Here is a 25,633-nt window from a genome sequence, read left to right on the forward strand (position 1 = left end):
CCAGAACCTGTAATATAACATCTCCCAAAGACCAGAACCTGTAATATAACGTCTCCCAAAGACCAGAACCTGTAATATAACATCTCCCAAAGACCAAAACCTGTAATATAATGTTACCCAAAGACCAGAACCTGTAATATAACATCTCCCAAAGACCAGAACCTGTAATATAACGTCTCCCAAAGACCAGAACCTGTAATATAACATCTCCCAAAGACCAGAACCTGTAACATAACGTCTCCCAAAGACCAGAACCTGTAATATAATGTTACCCAAAGACCAGAACCTGTAATATAACATCTCCCAAAGACCAGAACCTGTAATATAATGTTACCCAAAGACCAGAACCTGTAATATAACATCTCCCAAAGACCAGAACCTGTAATATAACGTTACCCAAAGACCAATCTGTGAACCCAACGGTACAAAAAAAAGTCAGGCAGGCTCGTTTGAATGCCTCAATAACCCTAACCCAAGACAAGGGGCTCCGCCAGAGATTTCCACTCCGTCGGCAGCAGAAGAAAATCCCTTTCCGCTCCCTCCAAGCTCTGTCATTGGCTCCGACCTCTCACGTGGTCAGACCAACCAGCTGGTGTGACTTGAAGGTCCTATTCACCTTATGTTCAGACCTTACAGTGGGCCAAATTCTTCCGGGTCCTTTTAACACTTCCGGCGGTCACGGCGCAAAATAAAAGAGTTGTTTTTGGAGCGGACAGTGCAGGGGTAAAATAAAGAATGTAGCCTACTACTTTGAGCCGGTACACAGCAAGCAAGCAGAGTATCCACTGTTAGCCAGGTCAGATAACGTTATCATCGACAATGACAAGCACTTTATTGTAAAACATACCTGGACTCCAACAAAGAAAGCTTCAGATGGTTTCCTCTCCTCCGAGGCAGCGCGAGCCACTTACGTCAATAAGACCCGCAGACGTTAACGTAATTCCCTGGAATGCGAGACTTAACGAGCCAGTTACATGGCGTTGCATTCTTAGACATTGCCGTTTGCTTTTATTTGGTATGTTACATACAATTGGCTAAATTATTAGTTAATTCAGAGTTAGATGATATTGGAGCAGCGCAGCCATTTTTTATTTTATTTTATTATTATTTTCAGCCGGAAGTTTTGATACGGCCACACAACCAGGTCAAATGGGCGTGGCTACATAAGGTGAATAAAGCAAATACGCACATCTCTCTCTCTCTCTCTCTCTCTCTTTCTCTCTCTCTCTCTCTCTCTCTCTCTCTCTACCAGGGCTATTCAACTATATTGTTCAGGGGGCCACATTGTCAGAAAGCTAAGGGCCCGGGGGCTGGCCATTTCCATGAGCTATTGTTATCATCAGCACCACCACCACATATTACAATTTTAGATTTTACTTCATTGCAAAATGAGCCTAATCGTAGCCTCATCGTCCATGTTTTGATTTTGTTTTGTAATTCTATTTTCTTTTCAGTCTGACTCACTGGCTGCTCTGGTCTGCACACACCTTAAAGCCCCTCAGCAGTGTGTTTTACCTGCTCAGTCTGACTCACTGGCTGCTCTGGTCTGCACACACCTTAAAGCCCCTCAGCAGTGTTGGCCACAGTTAACACAATGAACACAATATAAGTCACAGGAAGTACTGTAAACACAATAGGAAGTCATTGGCTGAGCCCTGCGTTGGAACATAAGGTGAATAGCAGGGTACTTTACTTTACTTTATTTCATTTGGCAGACGCCTTTATCCAAAGCGAAGTACAACAAGTCATTTACAGTAAAAACAACAACAATACAAAGTCAGATGCTAGCAAAAATAGGACAATATAAACAATAAAAACATAGCAGTGACAAGATCACAGAGGAGGTCCGTTCAGAAGCAAATCCGAAAAGTACTATGCAACCCTCAAAAGGTTCTATATAGAACACACCAGTACTAACAAATAAGTAGTCCACACCAGTACACAAAATAAACAACACCAAAGATCACCCCAGTACACAAAATAAACAACAATGATGATGATGATAATAATAATAAAATGATATTCAGTTGTTCTAGTCTCGTATATTAGTGACTGAAGTTTATCCACTTATTTTTTTTACAGTGGTGGGACGCGAGAGAAAGCTGCCTAGAAATGTATAGTTTACCCACCTTTTTTGAACCGCCACAGGCAGCACTGTGTACAGTCCAATGTAGTGCTCTGCAATGCAACATCATCAAATACCTCTGTAAGACAAAGATTGCCTTTTCTAAATGATGTGAACTCACAGGTTGTCTCTGAAGCAAACCCGGCGCCTCCAAGCACCACCGAGGAAGAGGAAGAGGAAGAGGAGTCTCACTTCTCTGAAGGGCAGCTGATTCCAGCAAGCTCTCAGTCCTTCTCTGATGACTCTGACATCTCTGAGGAAATTATTGAAGAAGGTAAGAAAAGATTAATGATTGAAAATACCAACATAATGTTTGGAACTTTTCAATGTTTTTATAAATATTTGGGACAAAAAATAGAAGAAAAGAATAAATATGAAACTGAAACTTTTCAGTCTTTTTGAAGAAGTGGTTACTTGATGTTTTCGTATCAATTCTGGCTTTATTTGTTTCCATTCTGTGTTTACAAACCACTCCTATGTCTCCACTTACACTGTAGCAAGTAACCAATTCACTTTCAACATGGCTTCATGGGTCAAGTCCAGCATCCCTCACAGCTTGGTTGGGAAACAACTCTTTTTTTTAAGCTTGTACACTTCCTTAAAGTGCAAATGGACAATAATGTTGTTTTCTCGCAATGCTTCCTCACCAGAACAGACATAAAGATTGATTTCTTTATTATTTGTGATTATTGGCTGCTGCCAAATATTCTTAAGACCGGTCTGCCTGGCTTCATAAATGTTAATGATGGCCTTGGGAGAGAAGTCTTACACATTCACTCATTCACTCCTCTTTAAATTCCCCCTCACAAAGCATGCTTATTGTACAGACACTCGCTCAAAGCAGAGATCATTGCCAGCTCCAGTTCCATCACGCTGCCTTGACTACTTCTACAGAAAGCAGTCTTCCCTTCTTAGCGGCCATGTCTGATCTCTTTCTGGTGCCTCTTCTTCTCCTCTCCTCCCTGTGTGGACCCTTCTCCTCCTCTCCTCCCTGTGTGGACCCTTCTTCTCCTCCTCTCCTCCCTGTGTGGACCCTTCTTCTCCTCCTCTCCTCCCTGTGTGGACCCCTCTTCTCCTCCTCTCCTCCCTGTGTGGACCCCTCTTCTCCTCTCCTCCCTGTGTGGACCCCTCTTCTCCTCCTCTCCTCCCTGTGTGGACCCCTCTTCTCCTCCTCTCCTCCCTGTGTGGACCCTTCTTCTCCTCCTCTCCTCCCTGTGTGGACCCTTCTTCTCCTCCTCTCCTCCCTGTGTGGACCCCTCTTCTCCTCCTCTCCTCCCTGTGTGGACCCCTCTTCTCCTCCCTGTGTGGACCCTTCTTCTCCTCCTCTCCTCCCTGTGTGGACCCCTCTTCTCCTCCTCTCCTCCTTGTGTGGACCCCTCCTCTCCTCCCTGTGTGGACCCCTCTTCTCCTCCTCTCCTCCTTGTGTGGACCCCTCCTCTCCTCCCTGTGTGGACCCTTCTTCTCCTCCTCTCCTCCCTGTGTGGACCCCTCTTCTCCTCCTCTCCTCCCTGTGTGGACCCCTCCTCTCCTCCCTGTGTGGACCCTTCTTCTCCTCCTCTCCTCCCTGTGTGGACCCTTCTTCTCCTCCTCTCCTCCCTGTGTGGACCCTTCTTCTCCTCCTCTCCTCCCTGTGTGGACCCTTCTTCTCCTCCTCTCCTCCCTGTGTGGACCCTTCTTCTCCTCCTCTCCTCCCTGTTTGGACCCTTCTCCTCCTCCTCTCCTCCCTGTGTGGACCCTTCTTCTCCTCCTCTCCTCCCTGTGTGGACCCCTCTTCTCCTCCTCTCCTCCCTGTGTGGACCCCTCTTCTCCTCCTCTCCTCCCTGTGTGGACCCTTCTTCTCCTCCTCTCCTCCCTGTGTGGACCCCTCTTCTCCTCCTCTCCTCCCTGTGTGGACCCTTCTTCTCCTCCTCTCCTCCCTGTGTGGACCCCTCTTCTCCTCCTCTCCTCCCTGTGTGGACCCTTCTTCTCCTCCTCTCCTCCCTGTGTGGACCCTTCTTCTCCTCCTCTCCTCCCTGTTTGGACCCTTCTTCTCCTCTCCTCCCTGTGTGGACCCTTCTCCTCCTCCTCTCCTCCCTGTGTGGACCCTTCTTCTCCTCCTCTCCTCCTTGTGTGGACCCTTCTTCTCCTCCTCTCCTCCCTGTTTGGACCCTTCTCCTCCTCTCCTCCCTGTGTGGACCCTTCTTCTCCTCCTCTCCTCCTTGTGTGGACCCTTCTTCTCCTCCTCTCCTCCCTGTGTGGACCCTTCTTCTCCTCCTCTCCCCCCTTTTTGGACCCTTCTCCTCCTCCTCTCCTCCCTGTGTGGACCCTTCTTCTCCTCCTCTCCTCCCTGTGTGGACCCCTCTTCTCCTCCTCTCCTCCCTGTTTGGACCCTTCTCCTCCTCTCCTCCCTGTGTGGACCCTTCTTCTCCTCCTCTCCTCCCTGTTTGGACCCTTCTCCTCCTCTCCTCCCTGTGTGGACCCTTCTTCTCCTCCTCTCCTCCCTGTGTGGACCCTTCTTCTCCTCCTCTCCTCCTTGTGTGGACCCTTCTTCTCCTCCTCTCCTCCCTGTGTGGACCCTTCTTCTCCTCCTCTCCTCCCTGTTTGGACCCTTCTCCTCCTCTCCTCCCTGTGTGGACCCTTCTTCTCCTCCTCTCCTCCCTGTGTGGACCCCTCTTCTCCTCCTCTCCTCCCTGTGTGGACCCTTCTTCTCCTCCTCTCCTCCCTGTGTGGACCCCTCTTCTCCTCCTCTCCTCCTTGTGTGGACCCTTGCAGATATTGCGGAGGTCCCAGCGGTCGAGGAGGATCAGAGTGAATCCAGCCAGTCGGACAGCGATGACTGTATTGTTCCTGGACAAGCCTCGGTGGGGAGGAAGGTGGGTGAATGGAGAGCACAGAGAATCCACTCCTCTGTTTAGCTCTTCTGGCAAGAACCTTGGGAACAGGATGTAGTCATCCAAGGATTGAACAGATGAGTGTATGAAGGTTACTGGATTTGTCCATATTTTTTAGGTCAGTGGTTTGCCCATTAAAATTTGCCCAGAGGCAGACCGGAGCGAAGTTCAATGGTATTTGACCAATCATGACACATGTAAACATAACCGAGGCAGGTGATTGGGGAAATGAACGGTTGTCTTGCCTTGAGTGGACGTCCCGCATTTAGGCACAATGAATGTGACAATGCTAGTTTGATGTTTAAAAATGGCATTTTAACCCATTGATACCTGATGCAGCATTTGTGTGTGTATCCCTTTAAGACCGCGAACCCTCGCGCGGTTCGCGGTCTTAAAGGGATACACACACAAATGAGGGATATACACGCAAATGCTGCATCAGGTATCAATGGGTTAAGCCTGTAACTGGCCCTCCCCAGCCCTCGGAGCGTGTGCGTGTGGAGATCGTGTCTCTGAGCCTGAGGCCGGAGTCGCGGGTGTCCCGGGACGGCAGCGTGGTGCGTCTGTTTGTGGAGTATTCCCTCCTGGACCTGCCCTCAGAGGAAACCCCCCTGTCACTGCCCAAACCCCCGCCAGGGAAGAGCATCTACTACAACTACAGCAAAGGTAAGGAACCCCAAAGCCTCTCAGAGGGGTTCAAGGAGAATTCAGTTTTTTTACACCCTGGACCTTATTTCCAGCTTTAAATATGATGTTTAAGTCACCCTGACAACTTCGGTTTGATTAGCATCAGCAGAAACGATCTGAACTGTGACTTGAAAACGAGGAAAACGTAAATAGCTTATTTTCCGACACACATCTCGGCTCATATGCTTATTATATCACCAGCTCAGTGGCCTTGTGGTTTGAGTGTCCGCCCTGAGACTGGGAGGTTGTGAGTTCGATCCCCGGCCGAGTCATACCAAAGACTATCAAAATGGGACCCATTTGCCTCCCTGCTTGGCACTCAGCATCAAAGGGTTGGAATTGGGGGGTTAGATCACCAAATGATTCCCGAGCGCGGCACTGCTGCCGCTCACTGCTCCCCCAGGGGATGGGTCAAATGCAGAGAACAAATTTCGCACACTCAGGTGTCTGACAATCAGTGGGACTTTACCTTTACCTTTACTTTATCATAGAGAGAACGAGATAAGAGTGATGTAGCGTACCTCCTGCCACTGGCAGCCTGCTGTGTTTGCTGTCTGTCACATAGATAGCAGCTCCCGCCGTATTCTATTGATCCGCTACTGTGTCTGTGGGCCTAATGCAGCATCAGGCTGTCTGCCCTGATGCTGTGGGATGCCCTCGCTTTCCAGCTGGCTGTTGGCTGCTAAGTCACATAGCCAACTATTGGCGTTTTGGTTAGGGATGCATCGTAACAACAACAAAGTACAATATAAAGAAGAAACTACAACTTGTTTTTGAGGGGGATTAGGTGGGGAGCATGTGAATAAAAACGATTTACAAGGGTGTCGGGGTCGACCCATTTTCGATTATCGGGGCCGATATTCAGTATTTTGCCAATCATCTATATCTGCATTTTCATTGGCTGTTTACCGATATAATAAATGTATTAAAAAATGCGCTACGTTGGCCCTGATGCAGCTGGAAGCAGCCTCTCTACTTCATGCTCCCTCTGTCTGATCTGGAGTAATGTCCCGCCCACAACGCTATCTGATTGGTTACACATCGAACAATAGCCTATCAGAGGGCTCAGAGATTAAATCTGAGATGTCAGGCTGGGGCTCGGCTGTGACTGAGCGAGTGCAGCGGACTCAACTGGCTGCAGGCTGTACAGGTATCTAAGGCAGCAGCTCAAGTTGCAATAAAGTGAATATACATCATAATTACCTACGCTGACATTAATAAAGTGAATATACATCATAATTACCTACGCTGACATTGCAAAAATGACGCAATCTTATGACCCATGATTGGTATGAAGCGCTGCCTGGCAGCCTCGCACAGTGCAAAGTGTGGAGATAGATAGGTCTGTAAGAGAGAGATTCACTTTCAGTTTCACTGAAAATGTGCGGATGCATTTTGTTGCAATGATAACGATAACAAGATGATAGAGCTTATTTGCGTAGCGCGGCACACCCCTTCCGCGCATCTCTCCCTTTTTCCACCATACATGAGTTTGCATGCCTGGACCTTTAATTTGGGCTTTGCTCCGTCTTTCCAGCGATTCACGTGGACGTGGAGAACAACGGGCCGAGGCGAGAGCTGCTGAGGGGAGTCCTGCAGGGGCGCAACCCCCAGATGGAAAGGTATGGAAGAATCCACTCCGCTTAAAGTCCACTCCGCTTAAAGTCCAAGTCCACTCCGCTTAAAGTCCACTCCGCTTAAAGTCCACTCCGCTTCATGGTTTCTCTTTACTGAGACAGTGGAGGCTGATAGCCTGGTGAAACCATCCTGATCACGTGAACTCACATTCTATTTCTACGGATCAGTCCCACCCACAGCCATTTCTCAGCAAGCAAGGAGCGGTAACGCTAACGTTAGTAAAGTAATATGCACAGCCATAAGTGCAGTTATTACAGAAATAGACTCAATAACAACAATTAAACAAGAACAAGAGTATGTAGTAGTGGAGTTTCTCAGTGGAAAAGGCGTTTTCGCCGTTCTTTTGAGTGGATTCGGATTTGGTGACGGAGTTTTCTGTCAAGGCAAGTACTCCCACCCACTGAAATGGACGTTTTTAGCAGGCTAGGAGACAGAGGCACAGAAGATGAATTTATTGTGTGATTCAGACGAGATCAGCAGCAGTAAATATGTGGATCAAAAACAGTCACAGCTGACATGACCGTTCTCTCCAAGCCAAGTGTTGACATGCAGCCATGTGATCTGATCTCATAACATCTGATCTCTAGAATTGGATCTCAAAAATCACCCTGAAATCACAAATAACCCTAACCCTGACTGTCTGCACAAGCTCTGGTTTCATCTTAAGGTTTGGGATGAATACTCCATATTGTATCCTCTGCTTTCTGTCTAGCCCTTTGTCTTCAAAGTGCCGTATCCCTCTCTGTTCTGAGAGGTAATATACAGACATGTAGCTGTCGCCAACCTTAAAGGATAAGTTCAGCCAAAAATTCAAATTCAGTCATCTACTCACCCATGCTGTGAAGTTTTTTAGTCCACAAAACATTTGTGGAGTTTTCTATCTAGGGAAACAGTTACAGCATTCTCCTAAACAATTAACCCTCCTAACCCTAACCCTCAAACGTAAAATTATTTCACCAAGTACTTTCAGTTTGTTTGGGACATTCATAGCCTCGAGCGATCCCAGCCCTGGAACAGCTCTGACGGTTGGTTGCGGGAAGGATCTGAGATCGTCCTCACGCACTCAGTAGTCCCATAAGTGGGACAGAAAAATCACAAAAATATAAGCTGACATAGGCTGTCAACAAGCTGCCTTGCGGGCAGTGGTCTTCTGTATGGGTCCAAATGAGCTCATCTGAGCTCTCAAGTGCGCCGGAGCGGCAGCCATTTTACCCACAGTTACGGCAGCCCTGCGGGACCAAAAAGGCGCTTAAGTTTTCCTTTATAAATGAGTAGCCACACACATCAAAGGACAAATCAGCCATAACAAATAGAAGTAAATATGATCATATCTACATGAGAAGGGGGATGACTGTAACACCACTTTAAATAAAGGTTAGAGTAATGATGATGATGAAGGAACTGCTATATTATCACTTTAAATAAAGGTTAGAGTAATGATGATAAATGTGACTTGACAGCATCCGGTTCACGGTGGTGAGCGAGCCGCCGGAGGAGGAGGAGCAGGAGAGGGAGTGTGAGGATGTGGGCGTGGCCTATCTGAAGATCCCCGACATCCTGGACAAACAGCGAGACCTGACCGAGACCAGTCTGAACGGTTAGAACACACACACACACACACACACACACACACACACATACACACACACACACACACACACACACACACACACATGATCAGAAATGTGCCTAACTGAATAACTGAATCCCCCACAGGTAGACCTCCAGTTGACTCAAATGATGTCTGTTAGTCTATCAGAAGCAGCCTCGGCATCATTTTGTGGAATTTGCCAAGCTGTTTATGTACTTAGTGTATGTAAACGTCTGACCCACTGGACTTGTGATAGAGTGAATTATAAGTGAAATAATGTGTCTGAAAACATGTTTTTGTGTCATGTACAGTAGATGTCCTAACCGACTTTGCCAAACTATAGTTTAACATGAAATCTGTGGAGCAGTTAAAAAAAGAGTTTGAATGACTTAAGGGTATGTTAACTTCCCACATCAACTGTAAATGCACACTTTTCCGTGTTTACTATTCTTGCACACGGACCTCATATGAAGGCAAAACGCTGATGCACATGTGAACTTGTGCGTTGTGTCGTGTAGGAAAGAAGGACCCAAACAAGCGGGATATCTTTGTCCTCCGTGTATCATCCGTGTATCATCCGTGTATCATCCGTGTATTCTCCAGCACAATCCTCTTCCATCAAGGCACAGAATAAAAGGGGCACGGCACCACGTTGACTTACAGTTCAACTACGGGATGACGTTAAACAGTGATACTGCAAGTGTGAAGACTTAACAATATAGGTGAAATAAAACATACTGTAAACATACCTGACAAGACAGAGAATAAAACAAAATCAATCCTCCACTCTGTATTCTCCACCACAATCCTGCATAAATGAAAACAAGGGGAAATGCGGAAGTTCAGCTGTAGGGATGCAGCGGTTTCCGGTTTGAAGGTATACCACGGTTTGAAAAAGTCACGGTATCAAAACCACTAAGATTTGCTGTCATACCTTCTCCACGGTATCAGCTGTTTCCCCAAAACAACGTGGCCAGGTTGCTTGCAGAGCGCCGCTTACGTGGCCCCTCCCCCTTGCTGCATGCCTACCTAGACTAGAGCACAGTAGAGAGGAGCTGTCCCTGACTGTGTGTTTACAACCGTGTGTGATAAAGCAGGAGAACGCAAGGACCCCCCTGAACTTTCCCCCCATCTAAAAAGATGACGTCGGCTGTATGGGAATATTTCGGCTATTGTAAAATCACAGATGGCCATAGCCTCAATGCGAGACTCATCAGAATGTCTGATGAGTCTCATGTTGAGGCTAGGATGGCCAGGGCTTAGATCTGCGTGAGCACCACCCGTCGTTATTTGTCAAATTCAAGGTACATTAAAACGTTGTCTTGCTTCAACATACATCACATCGGACATAAACCATTTCCACCTGCAGGTTTGAGGAGTAGCTAACATAAACGTCAGATAAATACTCTCTCTAGGCCAGTGTATCTTAAAGTGTGGGGCGCGCCCCACTTGTGGGGCGCAGTGGTATTACAGGTGGGGCGCGGGTGAAATCCGCGGAACCAATGTTTTAGCCATTTTTAGGTCGGACTTCTTTTCCCCGTGAGGAAATAAACAAACCCCGCGCTTCCGTAGTGACCCGTTCATTCATCAGACAGACTGGAGGCTGTTTAGTTTAGATTAGTGCACAATGAAGAGACATTTGGCTGGGACAAACAAGGAGTCGGAGGGCGGCAGTCAACTAAAAAAACCGAGACGAAAATATGATGACGCCTATCTTGCTCTGGGATTCACAGTCAATGCGGTAGGAGACGAGGAGAGACCAGTCTGTGTTCTCTGTCTGAAAACTCTGGCAGCGGACAGCATGAAGCCTAACAAATTAAAAAGACACTTGGAGACAACACACCCCACTTTCGTCAATAAGCCACTCGGGTTCTTTCAGAGGAAACTCGGTGAATACCGCAAGCAGGAAAATCGCTTTGTAAAAGTGGCATCAGTGAACAGCAAAGCACAACTAGCGTCATACAAGGTCGCATACAGAATTGCACAGTGCAAGAAGCCGCACACCATCGCTGAGGAGCTCATACTCCCAGCAGCTATCCATATGGTGTCAACTATGCTGGATGAGACCAGCGCTGCAAAATTGAAGACTATCCCGCTGTCCAATGACACAGTTGCAAAACGTATATGTGACATTTCAAATGATCTCGAGGAACAACTCACGGAAAAACTGACAGACACACGTTTCGCCTTACAAGTGGACGAGGCTACGGACAGCAATAAAGACTGCTTGCTTATCGCCTATGTTCGCTTTGTCACGTCGGAGTCACTGAGTGAGGATTTGCTGTTTTGCAAGTACGTTACAAGCAGAGCAACAGCTGAAGAGCTATGCTTCTGGACAGTTACCTGACACAACACGGGCTGAATTGGGAGAACTGTGTGGGTTTTTGCAGCCACTAATACTGAGAAAACTTGAGTCCTCACCATTATTATTATTATTTTCTGCACAGGTTGCACTTTATTATTCTTTTGAAAAGATTTGCAGTGGAAAACAGGCTCATTGCAGCCACTAATACTGATAAAACTTGAGTCCTCACAAATGTCTGCACTTATTATTTTCTGCAGGTTGCACCTTATTATTGTTTTGAAACGATTTGCAGTGGAAAACAGGCAGCCCTTAATACAGTGATAGTGACTTGAACTCACAATTAAGATATTTGAATTTATTTTGTTTTGTAGAGGTTGCACTTTATTGTTATTGTTTTTGAAAAGATGTGCAGGGCAAAACAGCCAGAATATAGAAATGAATGGTCATTATGTCAATAAAAGTTAAACTTGGACCGTTTTGTTTCAATTTTGTTGGGGCGGTGGGGCCCGAAAGATTTTCTTCCTCCAAAGTGGGGCCTGACAGAAAAAGTTTGAGAACCACTGCTCTAGGCTAACGTTACTGAGGCAGCTAACATGGCTAATTAGCTAGCTAGTGTGTGTGTGTGTGTGTGTGTGTGTGTGTCCTATGTGTGAGACAGAGGGGGGGTGTATGTGTGAGGAAACAATAATTATTTGTGTCCAGTGTTCACCCATTACAAAAGAGAAGCGTGTATTTGATATTATTATGATGTTTTAGTTTCACATCAAATTAATTACCGTAAATTCCGGACTATAAGACGCACCGGTGTATAAGCCGCGGGACCAAAATTGACTATTTTTTTCTTCTATAAGCCGCACCGGACTATAAGCCGCGGGTGTTTTGATGTTTAATTACCATATGAAAGGGTTCGTGCACAGAGAGGAATGTCGGGAAAGAGATCGCTGTTTGGGGAAGCTCCCATTTATTAACATTTCAACAAAACAAAACAAAAGTCAGGTCACTAATCCCCAGACAAAATCACACAACAATAGGCTACCGTATATGTGCAGCAAACCTGTAACCAGAGAAGTCAAGTCACTAATCCTCGTCTTCCTCTTCTTCCTGCGTACTGAAACCACCAAAGTCCTCATCTTCAGTGTCGGAAACGAACAGGTTCAGGGTGGCTTCGTCAACCACTCTCCTCTCTCCTTCAGGTGCCATGGCACGAGTCCGATACCTCACGAGTCCGACACCTCACGAGTCCGAAAAAAGAGGCTAACTTCCCCCAGACCCTAACCCAAAACCTAACCTCTCCCACCCCCACGCCTAAACCTAACATCCCCCAGACCCTAACCCAAAACCTAACCTCTCCCACCCCCACGCCTAAACCTAACCTCCCCCAGACCCTAACCCAAAACCATGAGGTGTCGGACTCGTGAGGTATCGGACTCGTGAGGTATCGGACTAGGGGGCAGTCCCCGTGGCGTCATCCTCTTCATCCCGCAGCAGTCCAGCGTTTTGGAACCCGTTGGTAATTGTGGATGTTTTCACACTCCTATAATATTCCGTGATCTTCCTTTGTGTGAATTCGCCGAAGTTTGTGATTTTCTCCTGATAGTCGGGAGGGAGTTGTTCAGTAGTTCTCCCCCGGACGGACAGTCCCTTTTGCCCAGGTTACGCGCGGCTGCTCTGTTTGATCGGCGGCTGCTCTCTTTTAATGCGAGATTGACTGCTTTCAACTTGAAAGCTGCCTCGTGTGAATTTCTGCGTACCTTCCCCATGGTAAGTGAGAGTGTTGCTTCTACTGCTCGTCTTGTTGTGAATATTCCTTGATCTTCCTTTGTGTGAATTCGCCGAAGTTTGTGATTTTCTCCTGGTAGTCGGGGGAGGGAGTTGTTGCCCGAGTGGCCGTTTGCTTACCGTAATTACCATATGTAAGTGGTCACGCACAGAGGGGATTGTCGGGAAGAGATGGCTGTTTGAGGAAGCTCCCATTTACCGTATTACAACATTTCAACAAAACAACATAACACAACACCACCGTTGTTTATTTTTACAGTGCACACAGTGTCCGCGGTGTGGTGAAAAGAGGGCAAGAGAGGAAATTAAAACAGAAGTGGATTTATAGTTAGAAAGAGTGCTAAAAAAGAGAGATTTTTTTTTTTTTTTTTTTTTTTTTTCTGAAAAAATCCATAGATAAGACGCACCGTTATATAAGCCGCAGGGGCCAAAAAACGGGAAAAAAGCCGCGGCTTATAGTCCGGAATTTACGGTAGATTAAATAATTTACATTTATAAGGAAGAACAGTAGGCTACTACCGTAAATTCCGGACTATAAGCCGCGGCTTTTTTCCCGTTTTTTGGCCCCTGCGGCTTATATAACGGTGCGTCTTATCTATGGATTTTTTCAGAAAAAAAAAAAAAAAAAAAAAAAAAAATCTCTCTTTTTTAGCACTCTTTCTAACTATAAATCCACTTCTGTTTTAATTTCCTCTCTTGCCCTCTTTTCACCACACCGCGGACACTGTGTGCACTGTAAAAATAAACAACGGTGGTGTTGTGTTATGTTGTTTTGTTGAAATGTTATGGTAATACGGTAAATGGGAGCTTCCTCAACCAGCCATCTCTTTCCCAACAATCCCCTCTGTGCGTGACCACTTACATATGGTAATTACGGTAAGCAAACGGCCACTCGACCATCAACTCCCTCCCCCGACTACCAGGAGAAAATCACAAATTTCGGCGAATTCACACAAAGGAAGATCAAGGAATATTCACAACAAGACGAGCAGTAGAAGCAACACTCTCACTTACCATGGGGAAGGTACGACGCAGCTTTCAAGTTGAAAGCAGTCAATCTCGCATTAAAAGAGAGCAGCCGCCGATCAAACAGAGCAGCCGCGCGTAACCTGGGCAAAAGGGACTGTCCGTCCGGGGGAGAACTACTGAACAACTCCCTCCAGACTACCAGGAGAAAATCACAAACTTCGGCGAATTCACACAAAGGAAGATCACGGAATATTATAGGAGTGTGAAAACATCCACAATCACCAACGGGTTCCAAAACGCTGGACTGCTGCGGGATGAAAAGGATGACGCCGCCACAGCTGGCGCTGAGGGCCGTCAGAGGCTTCAGAGGCTGTTCGATGCCGACAGATGAAGAGGAGTTCGTTGGTTTTGAGTGACAATGAAGGAGAGAGGAGAGTGGTTGACGAAGCCACCCTGAACCTGTTCGTTTCCGACACTGAAGATGAGGACTTTGGTGGTTTCAGTATGCAGGAAGAAGAGGAAGACGAGGATTAGTGACTTGACTTCTCTGGTTACAGGTTTGCTGCACATATAGCCTATTGTGTGATTTTGTCTGGGGATTAGTGACCTGACTTTTGTTTTGTTGAAATGTTAATAAATGGGAGCTTCCCCAAACAGCGATCTCTTTCCCGACATTCCTCTCTGTGCACGAACCCTTTTATATGGTAATTAAACATCAAAACACCCGCGGCTTATAGTCCGGTGCGGCTTATAGAAGAAAAAAATAGTCAATTTTGGTCCCGCGGCTTATACACCGGTGCGTCTTATAGTCCGGAATTTACGGTATATTACCAAAGCACACACATTGCCAGTTAACTGTCATTACAGTTGGAGGTTACATAAAAAAAAATGTCAGTCCACAATTCAGCAAACTGTTAAAAATGAAATACATTTTGTTCATTGGCATTTTTTGTGCCACATTTGACAACACATAAAGGTCCGCAATACCGCGATACAGTGAAACTGTGGTATTCTTGTCCAAGGTTATCATACCGTCAAAAACTCATACCATTGCATCCCTATTCAGCTGGAAGATTTTGCTCGTCAAAACATTCATATAGGGATTGATACATGGAAATCTATGAACTAACAGGTGCAATTGTACTTCATAAAGGTGAGACTAACAAAAATACAAACAAGAATGATAGGAAATGATATGATGGAATGTTGCTGCAAAGATACTTATGTGACTGATGAAATATGTCTAGAGATCATCAGTCATTTTAGGGTCTTTGGTTAGCTTTAAGTTTTTATGCCTCCGCCGGCGATAGCCAGACCAGAGGCATTATGGATTCGGGTTGTCCGTACGTCCGTCCCATGTTCGTTAACGTGATATCTGAGGAACGTCTTGACGGAATTTCATAAAATTCACCTCAAACATCGCCTTGGACTCAAGGATGAACTGATTAGATTTTGGTAGTCAAAGTTCAAGGTCACTGTGACCTCATGAACGCCATTCTCAAGTTCGTTGACGCGATATCTCACAAACGCCTTGACGGAATTCCTTCCAATTTGGCTCAAACGTCGACTTGGACGCAAGGATGAACCGATTACATTTTGGTGATCAAACACAAAGTTCACTGTGACTGTAACGCCATTTGCAAGCACGTTAACGTGATATCTCAGGAACACGTTGATGGAATTTCATCTAATTTGCCTCAAACATCCACTTGGACTCAAGGATGAACTGTTTACATTTTGGTGGTCAAGGTCACTGTGACCTCACGAACGCCATTTTCAAGCTCAGTAACGCCATATCTCAGTAACACCTTGACGGAATTTCTTCACATTTGGCTCACGTCTGGACAGACATGGATGTCGACTGCTCACTTGTTGGCGGAGGCATATAACCGCGGTTAGAGTTAGGTACTGTATGTACCTACCACTATGTAGGTACATACAGTACCTAACTCTAACCGCGGTTATATGCCTTTTGCCTTATGCATTTTATTTGTGTGTCGTTTTTTAGGTGGAGGCTCAAATAAGCCCATATGGGTTTCTCGCCTCTCCCTGCACTGTCCTCTGTCATCTATTATGTATCTTAACTTGTGTAAATTGTGTGTGTGTGCAAAATAAAACAGTTTAAACAGTTGAAACATAGTACAGGAGCAAAAAGAGCAGCCACCTCTTCCATAAAGGCACAGAGTAAAAGGGAAGAGGTGAGGGTAGGCAGGAAGTTTAGGGGCTCTGAGAAGGAGGAGTAACATTACTAGACAGCAGAGGTGGAGCTAGAAGAATACTGACAAGTATATAAATGAAAAGAACAGATAAATAACTCTGGTTACACACACACAGATACATCCTAGTGCTACACAGTCTGATGTTGATAGTGGGTGCCTTGCTGTGTCTGTGTCCTGCAGTGGTGGATGTAGAGGACAACAGTCTGGTGGTGGGCAGTCTGACTGTGTCTGTAGAGGCACTGGAGGCTCTGCGCTCCATCTTGGAGGACCCGGACCAAGACCGCATCCCCATCTTCCCTCTGCGGCCAGCAGAGAGTCACAACCGCTTATTCAGTAAGCAACCCCGTCTGGAGCCATCACGGAGGTCCAGTGGAGAACTGTCTGTGCAACATAATGTCTAAATAAATAAGAAGCAGCTAGAAAGCGAGAGCGCGCTGAGACAGCTTGTTGTGGTGTGTGTGTGTGTGTGTGTGTGTGTGTGTGTGTGTGTGTGGTGGTGTGGCTGTAGATCCATTCAGTAACGTTCTCAGTCAAAGTGAATAATGCGCTGCTGTCTATTATGATGTTCTCTGAGGGGAGGCTCACTCTGATCTAAACAGTGAACACTAAACCAATCAGATGGATCAGTGATGATCAGTTCAGTCAGACACAGCACAGACATGAACCATGCCTGGCAGCCAAGGTGTACATTTAAAAGTGCATTCAGCTGTTCACAGCCACTGTTGTGCAACAGCCCACTGCCTCCAACATGGCCGCCAGAGAGTGCATTATGTTACCTGGAAGCTCCGAGCAATAAATGTGCAGCGATTTGTGTTGGTGACCGAGTGCAGACATGTTGATACCTTGCATGTTGCACCAATTTAGAAAGTTTCTGCTCACATGACTTAGTTATACACAGATATAAAATAAGGTCCAGGTTGAAAAATACCCAAATTCTCCTTTAAAATGATGTGAAGGGACCACGACCTGGCTGGACCGTCGCTGGAGGACCTCCAGAGGTCTTGACCGTCATGGCAGGCTGAGGTTAAAGTAGGTCAAAGTCGCGCTATAAAGCCGTGACCGCCCACTTTTTCTCAGCTCCCGTTCCATCAGAGAATTCCCCATTCGTTTTCCCCAGATGTTTCGAAAAATCCTTCTATATAATGAGTTTTAAGCCTGGAACCAAGCCAACCAGCCACCTACTGAATCATGATTTGGCTTGGTGGTTCCAGGCTTAAAACTCATTATATCCACCTTATTTTTGAATGCCCCACTGTAAAAAAAGTAATTGTGGGTACAAGGTCCGGTTTAACATGACTTATTGTTGCAGCTTGCCATTTCCTTTGTTATACTCTGCTGCAGACCCGAATTATAAACCGGAAAATGGAGTACGTTATAAAAGTTATAAATATAGTCACGTTATAAACAACTAACCAACGCTGGGGGTCCGTATGAAAACAGTGTTACTCGAAATGGGTAAAAGTTAAATCAATTTGGTCATTCAGTGGCGTTTTACTGCCATGTAAAGTAACTATTACGCTAGCCGCTAGCATTAGCCACAGTAGCCGACTACCCACAATGCATTACGTTATCCCAGCACCCGAACGACACGGCTGTAGAGCAGAATGGCTCTGCTGTAAAATCCTCATAGACGTTTTTTTTGTCAAGTTAACCCTTGTACCCTGCTAACCCGCTAACCCTTAAGCGCCTGCTGGTCCATGTACATGGACCTTGATATTAATTCTTATTTTTGATAGTCTTAATTAATTTATTTTTTATTTTTTATTGATTCTTATCCATTGGTAACTTCATCTCTCATACCTCATATCAACATTTCATGCTTACTGAATTTTAACCCCTCAAATGCCAGTTTACTGTATTTACTGTACAATAAAATTTTCAGTAGAAAACACAAAATATTATTTTTTTCCCTTCCCATGAATGCCACCTGGTGGCGCTGTGGTGGGATTATCATAGCTATGGATTGGTCACATTTTTCACGGAAGAATTACTTTATTCCAGCTTCCATCTTTTGAGAATTGCAAATTTGCATTTTTTTAACTTTCATGGATCTTGATATTAGTACTTGTTTTTTATATTTATAAGTAAGTATTTTCTTATTTTTTATCGATCCATATCCGTTCCTGATTCCATTCCTCCCACCTCATATGCGTAGTTGAACATCCTGCTCAAAACACACGCTTGAGCGACACCATTTAGGCCATGAGCGAGGGAGCACAGAACTGGCCTCCATGGATGACGCTCTGACCGCCTCCGCCGCCCAAGGCGCTCCTTCGTGGGCATCGGATGTTACTGTGGCCCGCTGCGCCTCGCCGCTTTTGCGTGTCTCAACGCGGAAGTCATTGAAACCTCTTAGAACGGCATTGATCGCGACAAGATTACACATCTAGAGTCACTTTTTGACGCCGATTCCGAAAATGCTCGTCACGAGTCTCTACAACGAACGGGCGCGGAGATACGATGTAGTTTCAACTAAGGTAAGTTTTACAAAAAAAAACATGAAACTGCCCATTTTCGACTTCCAGCTAGTTTTCACAAGAAACACAAATGAGCTTCATCCTATGGAATCAAATAAGGGCCAAGCTTCAAATCATTAGTTTGCACCGGAAAATCTGCGTTCCCAGGTCATATGACCATGTTTCCATGATTGATAACTGCAGGGTACTTTTCATGTAAATCTCCATGTAATTGGTTGCTGTGCTGTGCTGTGTGATGTGCTGGGGAAATAGGGGGGGGGGGGGGGGGGGGCAAACACAATAGAAACTACAAATTTGATGTCTTGAGTCGAACTGAGAGGTGTAAGATCAGAAAAATAATTATTTTTGGGGAAAGTGGCTGGGAGTCGAATTTTTTGTTTTTGTTTTTTTGCAAAATTAACATTGAAGTCAATGGGAAAACTATGCAATGGATGTTGAAGCCTTGTAACTCAACCAAATGTTCAATCAACCCCAAGGTTAGATATTAAGGTCAAATTTCAAGGTATTTGGTACAGGATGCCCGCTGAAAAAAATTAAATACATTAATTTTGTAAGAATTTCCTGGAGGTCTCAAAAAGGTGGTGTTAATGGAAGTCAATGGGCGTGCCGGTGGACCCCAGCAGACGTTTAAGGATTATTTGAGTTTCTGGGTGCCAGGACGATGTTTTTCTAATTTTTTCAACGTGAATTACCATAATAAACCATAAAAAAAAACCTGTGCTTAATCTTACACTTTTCGCTCCAGGATTTTCCAAATTACACTTACGCGATTATTGCTTCGCACCGGCTGGGTGGACCAACAGGGTACAAGTTAATGTAAGTGTTGTGAAAATATGAATTAAACAGTCCATAAACAGAAATACCCTCAAACTATTGCTGTGCAAAGTCTACAAACAAGCCAGCCGTCCACTGGGGGTGTGAGTGTTGGGAAAACGGAAATAATAAATGCAGCATGCTGCTGCTGTGATTATTCATTTATGGTTCACAAATTATTATTTTTACCATGCGTGACATGAAAACACACACAAAAACCTGTTGGTGCTCCTACTTTTAGAAGACCAAAAGACAAATAGATTAATAAGTATTTTGTGCAGTTTGACACCATATAAAATTCCAACCATTTATTTAATATTTTTGCACCACAGAAAAAGGCTAGTCCATATTACAGTAGTGCTCCAGGCACATGAAAGGCGGTATATAAAAATACAAAACAATAAAGCAGATATTTAAAATACATTTTGTCTTTCTCATCAAGGCAAGACATTAGAGGCTGTTAATATTTAATCTAATATTTCATTCAAAACAAATGTAGAACATTTAGCTCCAGCAGACCAGCACATAGATTCAATAGTTTTACTGACTGAACAAGAAAATAGTCTTCAACATACAGCTCTAGTTCACACAGGCTTTGCCCGCTAACAGGATTCTCATTGGCTTAGCCACTCATCTACTTGCATCAGTGCACTGAAAATCTGCATACATGTGCTCAGCCAATAGAGCCTCATTTAGTGCTCCACCTGTGATCACAGGAATGTTTTAGAATTCAACATGAATTTGAATAGGCGCTTGGACATCAAACACATAGTATTTGCATAATTTAGTGCTTCTGATCTGTTTTTCTTGGCATACTGTAAGTATACTTATTCACAATCCCTGTCAGCAGAGCAACAATGAAATGTATTTACAGAGACATGGAGCCACATAAAGTCAGAGACATTACGTGATATATGACATGACAGGTATGCTGCGGACTGACAGAAGAACTATGGGCAAACACTCCCAGCATGCACAAAACCGTTAGTCGTCTGTTCTATGGTAATTACTGAATGACTTCCACAATGGCGGTTAGTGCAAAAAGTTGTTGACAGCAAGACATCATTCATGGTTGGTGAGCTCATAAACCTGTTATGTTTCACCAAAGGAACAATGCATTTCCCTTTGTATAACATAGACCAATATACACATGTGTCCCACAAGACAACAGACTCAGCAGAAGGTGTGACACAGGTGCACAGCAGTAGCATTGCCACTGGCAGAATGTGACATTAGAGAATGGTTAAAGGTTTGTTTTCTTTTACAACAGACATGGTAACACGTCTTCTCAAAGAGCCTTTAGGTGTGATAAAAGAATCAAAAAGTAAACTGCTCTCACCATAAAACAATATAAGAGATGCTTTGTTTACATAATATAGATTCAATGGTTCATTCTGAGTGACCATATGACACTTTATACAATGATGTCCAAATTGAAAGCCATCCTGTTTGGCAGGTTGAGACTAATAGGCTTTAGATGAATGAGTTATTAGAACAGGGCGTTGACAGACTTCAACACAAAAACATATTTTCATTCTGATGATGACAAGGAGCAACAAGAATATTGTTTGGAACAGACAAAAAAGGCACTAACTCTAAAGTCCATTATGAAATACAAGTCCTTTCATTTACGTTAACTGCAGCCTTTTTCATCCCACAGCTTGATATAGGAAGAACAGCGTGCCATCGCTTCCACAGTTCTGCACAGAATGAAAACGCCACCCGACCATGTGAACCTCGACCACTTTGAGACAGAAAATACAGTTGGGTTCCCCCTCAAGACAGACCTGCCATTCAGCCATGAAGGCAGAGAGGCCTACACGTGGCTGGACACAACACTGGCTTTCAGTTGGCAAATGTGTCGGAAGCTCGAGTGAGTCTGACTTGACCCATTCATTTACCATTTACCACTACTGCTGCGTACAACCTATTGAAGGCAGAGGAACTCAGCTCAGCCCAGCCAGCAGGGGGAATGTAATGCTCAGCTCAGCCAGCAGGGACAGAACTTTTTTTAACTTATTTTTTTAACAAACAGGTTTCAAAGCGGTTACCTGCAACGACAAACAAATACCAACATCAATTCAAGGAAGAAAAAATAATATAATGATAATAATAAAATGTAAGTACAATGCAACAATCTTAAGACATTTGCAGAAATTATTATCGTCTCTTCTGGAAACTTGAACTTTAAACTGTAAACTGTAAACTTGAAACGTGAACTGTAAACTTGAACTTGAAACTGTAAACTTGAAACGTGAACTTGAAACTTGAACTGTAAACTTGAACTGTAAACTTGAACTGTAAACTTGAACTGTAAACTTGAACCTTGAAACTTGAACTTGAAACTTGAATTGAAACTTGAACTTTCATGCTCTTTAACATAGAGCGTTTTTTAACATGCCCGGTAGGATCAGGGTCTGATTTTGGATTTTTTTTTTCAAAAATCAGACTTGACACCAGAGAGGCTGAATACCGCACTGAGTCAATGCGGTCTTAGCCTCTCTGGTCTCAACACTCTGTCTGATTTTGGATTTTTTTTTTTTTTTTCCAAAATCAGACTTGACACCAGAGAGGCTGAATACCGCACTGAGTCAATGCGGTCTTAGCCTCTCTGGTGTCAACACTCTGTCTGATTTTGGATTTTTTTTTTTTTTTCCAAAATCAGACTTGACACCAGAGAGGCTGAATACCGCACTGAGTCAATGCGGTCTTAGCCTCTCTGGTCTCAACACTCTGTCTGATTTTGGATTTTTTTTTTTTTTTTCCAAAATCAGACTTGACACCAGAGAGGCTGAATACCGCACTGAGTCAATGCGGTCTTAGCCTCTCTGGTGTCAACACTCTGTCTGATTTTGGATTTTTTTTTTTTTTTTCCAAAATCAGACTTGACACCAGAGAGGCTGAATACCGCACTGAGTCAATGCGGTCTTAGCCTCTCTGGTGTCAACACTCTGTCTGATTTTGTATTTTTTTTTTTTTCTTTTCCAAAATCAGACTTGACACCAGAGAGGCTGAATACCGCACTGAGTCAATGCGGTCTTAGCCTCTCTGGTGTCAACACTCTGTCTGATTTTGGAAAAAAAAAAAAAAAAAATCCAAAATCAGACAGAGTGTTGACACCAGAGAGGCTGAATACCGCACTGAGTCAATGCGGTCTTAGCCTCTCTGGTCTCAACACTGTCTGATTTTGGATTTTTTTTTTTTTTTTTCCAAAATCAGACTTGACACCAGAGAGGCTGAATACCGCACTGAGTCAATGCGGTCTTAGCCTCTCTGGTCTCAACACTCTGTCTGATTTTTGATTTTTGATTTTTTTTTTTCAAAATCAGACTTGACACCAGAGAGGCTGAATACCGCACTGAGTCAATGCGGTCTTAGCCTCTCTGGTGTCAACACTCTGTCTGATTTTGTATTTTTTTTCTTCTTTTCCAAAATCAGACTTGACACCAGAGAGGCTGAATACCGCACTGAGTCAATGCGGTCTTAGCCTCTCTGGTCTCAACACTCTGTCTGATTTTGGATTTTTTTTTTTTTTTTCCAAAATCAGACTTGACACCAGAGAGGCTGAATACCGCACTGAGTCAATGCGGTCTTAGCCTCTCTGGTGTCAACACTCTGTCTGATTTTGGATTTTTTTTTTTTTTTTTCCAAAATAAGACTTGACACCAGAGAGGCTGAATACCGCACTGAGTCAATGCGGTCTTAGCCTCTCTGGTCTCAACACTCTGTCTGATTTTGGATTTTTTTTTTTTTTTTTCAAAAATCAGACTTGACACCAGAGAGGCTGAATACCGCACTGAGTCAATGCGGTCTTAGCCTCTCTGGTGTCAACACTCTGTCTGATTTTGGATTTTTTTTTTTTTTCCAAAATCAGACTTGACACCAGAGAGGCTGAATACCGCACTGAGTCAATGCGGTCTTAGACTCTCTGGTCTCAACACTCTGTCTGATTTTGGATTTTTTTTTTTTTTTTTTCCAAAATCAGACTTGACACCAGAGAGGCTGAATACCGCACTGAGTCAATGCGGTCTTAGCCTCTCTGGTCTCAACACTCTGTCTGATTTTGGATTTTTTTTTTTTTTTTCCAAAATCAGACTTGACACCAGAGAGGCTGAATACCGCACTGAGTCAATGCGGTCTTAGCCTCTCTGGTGTCAACACTCTGTCTGATTTTTTTTTTTTTTTTTTTTTTTTTCCAAAATCAGACTTGACACCAGAGAGGCTGAATACCGCACTGAGTCAATGCGGTCTTAGCCTCTCTGGTGTCAACACTCTGTCTGATTTTGTATTTTTTTTTTTTTCTTTTCCAAAATCAGACTTGACACCAGAGAGGCTGAATACCGCACTGAGTCAATGCGGTCTTAGCCTCTCTGGTGTCAACACTCTGTCTGATTTTGGAAAAAAAAAAAAAAAAATCCAAAATCAGACAGAGTGTTGACACCAGAGAGGCTGAATACCGCACTGAGTCAATGCGGTCTTAGCCTCTCTGGTCTCAACACTGTCTGATTTTGGATTTTTTTTTTTTTCCAAAATCAGACTTGACACCAGAGAGGCTGAATACCGCACTGAGTCAATGCGGTCTTAGCCTCTCTGGTCTCAACACTCTGTCTGATTTTTGATTTTTGATTTTTTTTTTCCAAAATCAGACTTGACACCAGAGAGGCTGAATACCGCACTGAGTCAATGCGGTCTTAGCCTCTCTGGTGTCAACACTCTGTCTGATTTTTTTTTTTTTTTTTTTTTTTCCTAAAATCAGACTTGACACCAGAGAGGCTGAATACCGCACTGAGTCAATGCGGTCTTAGCCTCTCTGGTGTCAACACTCTGTCTGATTTTGGATTTTTTTTTTTTTTTTCCAAAATCAGACTTGACACCAGAGAGGCTGAATACCGCACTGAGTCAATGCGGTCTTAGCCTCTCTGGTGTCAACACTCTGTCTGATTTTGGATTTTTTTTTTTTTTTTTCCAAAATAAGACTTGACACCAGAGAGGCTGAATACTGCACTGAGTCAATGCGGTCTTAGCCTCTCTGGTCTCAACACTGTCTGATTTTGGATTTTTTTTTTTTTTTTTCAAAAATCAGACTTGACACCAGAGAGGCTGAATACCGCACTGAGTCAATGCGGTCTTAGCCTCTCTGGTGTCAACACTCTGTCTGATTTTGGATTTTTTTTTTTTTTTCCAAAATCAGACTTGACACCAGATAGGCTGAATACCGCACTGAGTCAATGCGGTCTTAGCCTCTCTGGTGTCAACACTCTGTCTGATTTTGGATTTTTTTTTTTTTTTTCCAAAATCAGACTTGACACCAGAGAGGCTGAATACCGCACTGAGTCAATGCTGTCTTAGCCTCTCTGGTCTCAACACTCTGTCTGATTTTGGATTTTTTTTTTTTTTTTTCCAAAATCAGACTTGACACCAGAGAGGCTGAATACCGCACTGAGTCAATGCGGTCTTAGCCTGTCTGGTGTCAACACTCTGTCTGATTTTGGATTTTTTTTTTTTTTTTCCAAAATCAGACTTGACACCAGAGAGGCTGAATACCGCACTGAGTCAATGCGGTCTTAGCCTCTCTGGTCTCAACACTCTGTCTGATTTTGGATTTTTTTTTTTTTTTTCCAAAATCAGACTTGACACCAGAGAGGCTGAATACCGCACTGAGTCAATGCGGTCTTAGCCTCTCTGGTGTCAACACTCTGTCTGATTTTGGATTTTTTTTTTTTTTTTTTACAAAATCAGACTTGACACCAGAGAGGCTGAATACCGCACTGAGTCAATGCGGTCTTAGCCTCTCTGGTCTCAACACTCTGTCTGATTTTGGATTTTTTTTTTTTTTTTTTCCTAAAATCAGACTTGACACCAGAGAGGCTGAATACCGCACTGAGTCAATGCGGTCTTAGCCTCTCTGGTCTCAACACTCTGTCTGATTTTGGATTTATTTATTTATTTTTCCAAAATAAGACTTGACACCAGAGAGGCTGAATACCGCACTGAGTCAATGCGGTCTTAGCCTCTCTGGTCTCAACACTCTGTCTGATTTTGGATTTTTTTTTCTTTTTTTTCAAAAATCAGACTTGACACCAGAGAGGCTGAATACCGCACTGAGTCAATGCGGTCTTAGCCTCTCTGGTGTCAACACTCTGTCTGATTTAGGATTTTT

At 44.2% G+C, this 25,633-nt stretch overlaps 1 protein-coding gene across 1 annotated transcript in view; it reads left to right on the forward strand.

The window, feature by feature from the left end:
• The window catches only part of LOC310800446 (protein fantom-like), a gene marked incomplete at both ends in the record, with an annotated part of 43,262 nt that extends 26,074 nt beyond the window's left edge, over positions 1-17,188 (forward strand). Inside the window, 7 exons of the mRNA XM_083663041.1 lie at positions 2,249-2,399; positions 4,877-4,977; positions 5,475-5,661; positions 7,220-7,304; positions 8,781-8,917; positions 16,364-16,562; positions 17,140-17,188. Of these exons, the coding sequence (XP_083519167.1) occupies positions 2,249-2,399; positions 4,877-4,977; positions 5,475-5,661; positions 7,220-7,304; positions 8,781-8,917; positions 16,364-16,562; positions 17,140-17,188 (909 nt within the window). The remainder of the gene's footprint in view (positions 1-2,248; positions 2,400-4,876; positions 4,978-5,474; positions 5,662-7,219; positions 7,305-8,780; positions 8,918-16,363; positions 16,563-17,139) is intronic.
• Between the last annotated feature and the right edge of the window lie 8,445 nt (positions 17,189-25,633).

The sequence above is a fragment of the Poromitra crassiceps genome (genome assembly GCF_964638095.1).
Source record: "Poromitra crassiceps genome assembly, chromosome: 30".
Classification (NCBI taxonomy): domain Eukaryota; kingdom Metazoa; phylum Chordata; class Actinopteri; order Beryciformes; family Melamphaidae; genus Poromitra; species Poromitra crassiceps.